At 41.1% G+C, this 8,190-nt stretch overlaps 1 protein-coding gene across 1 annotated transcript in view; it reads right to left on the reverse strand.

The window, feature by feature from the left end:
- Nucleotides 1–1,058: 1,058 nt before the first annotated feature.
- The window catches only part of BACE2 (beta-site APP-cleaving enzyme 2), a 57,550-nt gene continuing 50,418 nt past the window's right edge, over nt 1,059–8,190 (reverse strand). The window contains exons 8-9 of the mRNA XM_015428116.1: nt 4,685–4,853; nt 1,059–3,027 (exon numbers count right to left, since the gene is read on the reverse strand). Coding sequence (XP_015283602.1) covers nt 2,774–3,027; nt 4,685–4,853 — 423 coding nt within the window. The 3' untranslated portion in view covers nt 1,059–2,773. The remainder of the gene's footprint in view (nt 3,028–4,684; nt 4,854–8,190) is intronic.

The raw sequence follows: 8,190 nt of genomic DNA on the forward strand, positions 1-8,190 counted from the left end.
TTTGTTGACTGAAGATTAAGCATACCCATTTTATGTTCAAATTATGTGCCTGTTGAAAAAAGAAAGACATTTCATTAGACAAAACAACCCCTACTTAATCATGACCCTCTTACTGAAAGTTTTTATGCAGGGGACTTCTTTTTTTTTCAAATTTAGTTCTCTTAAAGAACTTCTACAACAAAGGAAGAATGTCTGGAAAAACTATGAGCTATAGCCTGAATGATACAGCATCTTTCACAGAAGATGTCCAAGGGCAGTTTCTGACTCTATTCCTTGTTTAAAAATGGAACCTTGTCAGGGTAACCACTGCTGGTCCTGTTGCTGGGCAATGGAGCAGTACACACCTGAGTATTCGTCATTGTACATCTCAATTTAGAAAGATGAATGAAAGTTATGCTACAAGTGTTGAAACAACCCTGTGTTTGTAAGCCACATTTTTGTGGCAAGGGATTCCATGAAAAGTCACATAGTCAGGGGTCGTTTCATAGAAAAAGAGCTAGGGGAACTCATTAGCATAACTCATTATCATATGCCACACCCCCTGACATCACCGAAAGTGTGTCATAAGGCCACACCCCCTGAAATCACTGGAAGTGTGTCATAAGGCCACACACCCCGCCGCCGGCCTTGCAGCTCCACTGCCAAGCCCCATCAGGGGCCCGGCGGTGGACCTGCAAGGCTGGCGGGAGTGCAAGGAAGTCCCGCAAAGGCCCTCCCTGGCCCCAGGCAGGCAGGGGTGGGGAGAGGCAGGGAGGAAGCAACTTACCCTCCCTTTTCTCCTGCCTCCTCCTGGCTGAATGAGGGCCGGAAGCAGGGGGCAGGGCTTCCCCCCTGAAATGACCTCTGCACATAGTCATTAAAATGATTGCTTATGTAATTCAAGTATTCATAGTTACTTGTCCTAATCAATGAAGGGATGAATTAATAGGCACTGATATAGAATACTGAAGTATAAAAAGCCAAGTAGGAATGATAATTTGCCATCATAATTTTTTTTTCAGTACAGGAGAACTAATACATATCTTTCAAGATTACGAGTTCTTCCACATAAAGCCAGCAGTTTGCATCTTTTATTGCTCACATACAATATTATATGCAAAAATATTGGATTATAAAAGCAAAAATAACCATAAAGATCAACATTTGGAAAACTGATTTCTGCGAAAAGAAAAATTAATGGCCAGCCTCATGACATAAACTATTTGTTTCCATACATGTACTTGCATTTCACAGTTCAATACAAATGCCTAATCAAATATATGGATTCTTTCAGGCATGATTATTGCTGGGTGTGGAGGAGGGGGGGAATTAATTTGTTCCTTGATTCCTGTGAATATTAAGAGGTAGAACCACTTTATTGCCTCTAGGGAATCTCTTTTATACATTACAAAAACCTGTCCAGGCATTCAATTTTTGTTTTAAACTCATTTTCAGCTATTTTACTAATAACTATGCTGTCTTTAAACAAGTGTCTAAACCTGTGTCAATTGTGCGGGGGAAAGTCAGCTAAAACAGCTGTAGGTGTGCTGTTGCCAGGTACTAAATTCAGTACAGCCTGGCATTTAGCAAGCCAGCACTGACATTTGTGGGCAAGTTGGCACACGCCAAGACAGTTGTGCAAATACCCCTTACAGAGCCACCCTAAGCAGTTACATACATTGATTTCAGTGGACTTAGAAGGATGCTACTTTGCTTAGGGACTGCACTGTTAGTATCCTATTTGCTGTCACTAATACCAGGCTTCCAAAGCAAAAAACCAAACAACAAACAACAAAAAACCCTTTGCTCATATTAATCAAGTGGCCAACCACCTAGTTACTGTTCATTCATGAAAACCCGTTTACCTTTTCCACTCACGGCCAAATGGGCCACCTTTCAGTTGAAGAGACTGTATTGTTTTCAGTGCAATGTCTAGTCATTAGAGATATCAAAAAGGTGTAAAGAGAGAAACTTGCCCTTATAACTCATCTGCTTTGCAGAAGGCACATACAAAGCCTCAGTGAACCTATCCCAACATTGCTTATGCATGAATTCAGAAACAGGAAGCTAATATGAGTGGTAAAGTCAAATGTTTTTAAAATGTCATTAATTAGAAAAAATGCTGAAAGGAGGTGAACTTGTGCCTTGTTTTTGTGGAAAGTATCTTTTCTATTTCATGAACTCTCCTGCCTGCATGATATTTGTGAATAGCATCCTTGTAAATTAAGAGGTAGTCTTGTTTTATGTTAAGGCTGCACAATAGGGTTCAGTTTCAGTATTTTTCCCTACTTCACCTCTTCTGAGAGTCTGGATCCTTTGGAAGTAACTGATACTGCCCTCCATCTAAAAGAAGAAGAAAAATCTCTTTCTAGTTTGACGTGTATCTTTCCTCCATATAGAGAACTAATCTCCTGTGCTTTAAAACAACAATGACTTTCTTTAAATGGGGCTAAGGAGAAAAGCAAAAGTCAATAATACATAATTCTTGGTGGAACTAGGGTGTAACATTTACATTTTTTAAAAAGTACTAAGAGCATAAAAGCTTGGCTTAATGATTGTCTTTCCAGAAACAACAGAACAGGACTTGCTATTGTTATATGCATTGGGTTCAAAACCCTGGTTAGAAAATAAAGCTTAACATTATGGTGCAGCAGTATCAGAGGACATCTTGTAGTGGAATGTGATACTGAAATTTTTAAAGTGTGGAACCTGGACTTCCAGCTTTGGTTGAGATAGCCACACTTAATTCCACTAAGCAGAACAACAAGGATTCCCTGCACTTTGATCATATCCCTCATTTCCATCGATGTCGTACTAAGGATGATTCATCATTTACTATATCATTTTCAGTATAATGATGCCGAAAACGAGGTGGAAGCAGCAGTAAGATAATTAGAAAAAGGAGGACTAGTCCACAGAAACTCATAAGCGCATATGACACTATCCACAGAATTGGTTCATGGAAAGATATGGTAGACACACAGTTGCTTGCTACATCTGCAGTTGTGAAAGGGCCTTCAATCTCAGATACCGGAAAACCACCAACTTCTGAAAGGTTACAAAACAAGAAGAAAGGAAAAAAATGTTTAAAAAGGAAATTAAAAAAAAAATTCTAACAAATTTCAACCATTATATGATTGTACATATTTAGTATTAACAGATTCATATTTGTGTCAAATTTAAGATAAAGGACCATCTTATCTTTAATAGTACCAGCCAACTACAGGGGAGGAAAGCCAAGCTTTTCCCCCACCATAGAGAACAATGGAGGGAATAGGAACAACCTGTTTGGGGACCCGTAGAATTGGACCCCCTGGTCCAATGTTCTTGAAACTTGGTGGGTATCTTGGGGAGAGCCTCCAGCAGCTACAGTTTGGAGCCTCTCCCTCAAACCACCTCCCCTCCAGCCCCCTAGAATGTACCCTATGTTTTCGCCATTGACTTCAATGGTCCATAGGATATAATGGGGATGAAATTGACATTTGGCTGGCAGAAAGACTCCCTGATCGGCTCCTACTGCCGAAATTGACTTGCGGGAGTCTTTCTGCTGGCTGAAATTGATTCTGCCCGATTTGGCGGCCAGCCCAGGATGGAGCCTGTGGGGCTGCTGACAGGTGGGGAAGTTGTGGGGCCTTGGTAGGAAGTCGGGGGGGGCAGGCCCCAGAATGCTTCAATGTAGCTACGGGCCTGTGTGTGATCGCAGCCCTACTTAAAAAAAAATCTTGACCAATCAGAGAACCTGATACAAATATTGGTATAATGGTACAGAGATAGAACATTACATAACTGCTGATTGAAAACAAAAACAAAAATGCCAAAGGAATCTGTGATGTGTTAGCAGCCACAACAGCAACAGGGAAACTACACAAGTCTGTTCACATGTGGAAAGCACCTATCATTCCTTACTGATTCCTTGCTGCAGCCTTCCTCTAAACATTTGCTGAGATTACTCAATGAAGCACATCCTTCAATTTCCATTTTCTTAATAAGAATCTGGGTAAACTATTACCAAGTTCATTCAACATATATTTATACTTTCCATTCCCAAAAGGCATCTTCTCATTCAAGAATCTTGGTCTGTATCTCCCAGACACTTTCAAAAACTTGGCAGCAGTCTGGCCTCTTATGCAGTATACCAAAAATTAGCATTACCCCCCAGAACATCTTGTAATTATCTGCACATAAGTCAATGTGTTATTACGTCTCTGCACAAGTATGTGTTAAATTTAGATCTAAGACAGAGGACCAGGTTCAAAATCCATCTTGATCCAGAGAACTATATGGAGCAGGCTGCCCAGTGATTTTTGGGGGGGTCTGTGTTCTTTTAATTGCACGCCATTGCACCTATGTAAACTGATTTTGAAAATGTTTCAAATTTCAAAAACTTATGCAATGAGAGGCTACTATTCAAGAAACACAACAACAACAACAACAATTTAAAAAGATCACTTGGATAAATGGAACTAAGTGTGTGGGTCTTTGCATTCCAGCCCAACTCAGTTATTACTAGATGGCCTTGAGCTAGTCATCATCTCTCTGTCTGGCCTACTTCACAAGTGTGTCCCAAGGACAAAAGCAGTAAATAAACATAGCAAGTGTGACAAAAGTTATCATTCATATGCAGTTGGCAAAGGCTGACTGAGAGACTAAGGGCACGGTGATACATTAAGATCTGGGTGTTTCCTTTATAAAACAGGTATCTTACCAGCACATGGACTTAATGCAAAGCCCACTTTCTTTTGAGCTCTATCAAAGATGACATAGAAACCCTCCATCACTGTAGCACCAAGGACCAGGGCATTGGTAGATGAAGAAATACCAAACCGGTAACACTTCAGATTCTGGTCAGTCTCTAGAACAGGCTGGATATAAAGCTGTTTATTTAAAAGAAAATTGATTATTAAGAGGCAGAAACTGACTATTAAAGGGGCAGCAACATACATTAAAAACATTTTCAAATGGGCAGTAACATTTAAAAAAAGCAGTTATAACAGCAGAATGCCAGCAGGGTTCTAGGGGCCAGCCAGTGTATTGCACTGAGGGTAACATGTATGACTGCCAGCTGGACAGAAGTTATGGGTGTGTGCTCAGTGCCAGGAGCTCCTGGTTCTCAGGAATGAGTTCAAACTCTCAAGTCCAAGGTGGCTGACCTGGAGAAGCAGAGGCAGTCAGTTTGGCACACAGATAAGACTCTCAGGGACTTGTGCCCCACTCCAAGAATGGCAGCCCCACCACTGTCAGGGAGCATGACGTTCAAGGGGAAATGGGGCACTGTGCTGAAGAAAGGGGAAATTTTATCTCAAAAGGGATACTGTATCTCTCAGTTGGTATCCAGGGGGATCTCTCAGAAGTTGGTATCCAATTGTATCTCTCAGAAAGGATACTGTTGGTATCCTCAGAAGGATACAGTTGGTGAACAGGTATCCTTTCACACCAAGGAACCTTCCCTGGGCAAGGAGGGAGGGAGGCTCTTGGTAGCTAGTGATTTGATCCTTAGGCATGTAGATACATGGGTGGTGAACCTGCATACTGACCGCATGGTAACTTGCCTGCCTGGTGCAAAGGTAGCAGACACAAGTTGCAGTCTAGATAGGCTGGTAGACAGTGCTGGGGAGAAGCCAGTGGTTGTGGTACATGTTGGCACCAGTGATGTGGGGAAATGTAGTTGTGTAGTTCTGGAGGAAAAATTTAGGCTTCTAGGCAGGAGACTCAAGGCCAGGACCTCCAAGGTAGCCTTCTCATAAGTGCTGATTTTCCATGTGCAAGGCCAGCTAGACAGGCACAAATTAGGAGTCTCAATGCATGGATGAGATGACGGGATAGGGAAGAAGGGTTTAAGTTTGTTAGGCACTGGAATGTTTTTTGGAACAAGCAGGACCTGTACAAAAGAGATGGCCTCCACTTGTCCCGAGAAGGAACCAAGTAAGAAGGAAGGAGCCTACAGAAAAAAGACCAATAAAATCACAAACAAATCTGTAGTCAAAGCATGCTAAATAAATGCAACAGTAATTATATGGAAAGCATATAAATGCCGAACTCATACATATATTATTGTAGAATCACAAACATAATAAAGAATAATTATCCAAAAGTGGGTGGTAACAAACTCAAACCCACAATAAGTCACAACATATCTCAAAAGCAGCAGACTTCCCTCATAAATAGAACAAGCTCACAGAGAAAAAAAAATGTTTATATAAATATCACATGTCCTTGAATTGAAGTCCAAACATCTATATACTGTGGCTTGTAGTAAATAAGATCTGTTCCAAGTAGAAGCTACGCAGTTCCAGATAATATAATCAGAGTTTCAGATCTATTCCTTTGTCAGGTAAATCAGGTAAGTCTTCATTAATATACAATGAATACACACATATAAGCGAGGTTCTGATCAAAATAGGTCCCGAGAACGAACCAGGCTGCTGGTGCTTAAAATTGAAAAGGTGGCAGAGCACTTTTTAAACTAAATCTTGGGGGAAACAGGAGATCAAATGTCTCTGGTTTGGGATGGCTCATCTCTAAGAAATGAAGGGATAGCTGTTACTGTAGTAGAGGGAAATGGATTGGAAACTGAGAGGGTGACAAACAATATTGACTGCCTGACAAGGTCTAGAGACCACAGGAGGAAGGTTGCAAGCCCACCTTGTCTGGGAAATTACAGATGTTTATATCCAAATACTAGAAATGTCTGATGTAAAGTGGGGGAGCTGGAATGCTTAATATTAGAGGAGAACATAGATCAACAGTCCAGTAGCACCTTAAAGAGAAACAAAATTTGTGGCAGGGTATGAGCTTTTGTGAGTCACTGCTCACTTCTTTAGAAATAGTCTGGCCACTGAGAGAGTGACAAACACAAAAGCTCATACCCTGCCACAAATTTTGTTATTCTAAGGTGCTAGAGGAAAACACAGACATTGTGGGCATTTTAGAAACTTTCTGGGATAAGGATAACCAGTGGGATACAGTGATTCCTGGGTATAAATTATATCAGAAGGACATGGAGGGAAAGGTCAGAGGTGGAGTGGCTCTGTATGTCAGAGAGGGTATACAGTCCAGTAAAATAAAGAATGTAAGAGAAATAGATTCACTTACACAAACGCTATGAGTGTGCTCAAAAGGAAGCTTAACTCTGGGATTTTGTTAGCACCCACCAGATCAAAGGTTGCAGGATGATTTAAAAACAACAAAAGAATTCAAGAAAGCAGCTAGACGAAATAACTGTGTCATAATAGGTGATTTTAACTACCACACATTGATTGGGTCAATATGTTTTCAAGTTAAGAGAAAGAGATTGGGTTTCTAGATACTCTCAATGACTGTGCCATGGAGCGGTCACAGAACCTACCAGAGGGTAGACAATCCTGGACTTGGATTAAATACTGGTTATTTAACAGGAAACAGTGAGTATACACAGGCAGTTTTCACAGTCAAAGATGATGGTAAGCAGTGGGGTACCACAGGGCTCGGTTCTAGGTCCCGTGCTTTTTAATTGTTCATTAATGATTTAGAGTTGGGAGTAAGCAGTGAAGTGGCTAAGTTTCCAGATGACACCAAGTTGTTCAGGGTGGTGAGAACCAGGGAGGATGGTTGAGGTGCCCCAGAGGGATTTTGTTAAGGCTGGGAAAGTAGGTATCATCATGGCTAATGAGGTTCAATGTGAACAAGTGCAAAATGCACATTGGAGCCAAAAATCCTAACTCTAAATATACGTTGATTGGGTCCTAACAGGTGGTAACTGACCAGGAGAGAGATCTTGGAGTCGTGATAGATAACTCCCTGAAAATGTCAACTCAGTGTGCAACTGCAATATAAAAGGCAAATGTCATGCTGGGAATTATTAGGAAGGGGACTGAAAACAAATCAGCTAGTATCATAACGCCCCTGTATAAATCTAAGGTGTGGCCTCATTTAGAGTACTGTATACAGTTCCGGTCACCGCACATCAAAAAAGATATTATAGGATTAGACAAAGTGAAGAAAAGGGCAACTAAAATGATTAAAGGGATGGAACACCTTCCCTATGAAGAAAGGTTAAAGAGATCAGAAAACTGTTAAGGCTGGGCAAATGAGGTTCAATGTGGGTATATGCACCACATGCATAGAAGTAGCAGTTTACACGTAAGGGATGTACATGAGAACAGATCAGCAACCAGTCTGGTGGGAACCCTGCACATTCCTAAAGGAGGCACTGTTATATGCAAACTACCCCAT

The sequence above is a fragment of the Gekko japonicus genome, unplaced genomic scaffold (genome assembly GCF_001447785.1).
Source record: "Gekko japonicus isolate JY-2015 unplaced genomic scaffold, Gekko_japonicus_V1.1 scaffold1300, whole genome shotgun sequence".
Lineage (NCBI taxonomy): Eukaryota > Metazoa > Chordata > Lepidosauria > Squamata > Gekkonidae > Gekko > Gekko japonicus.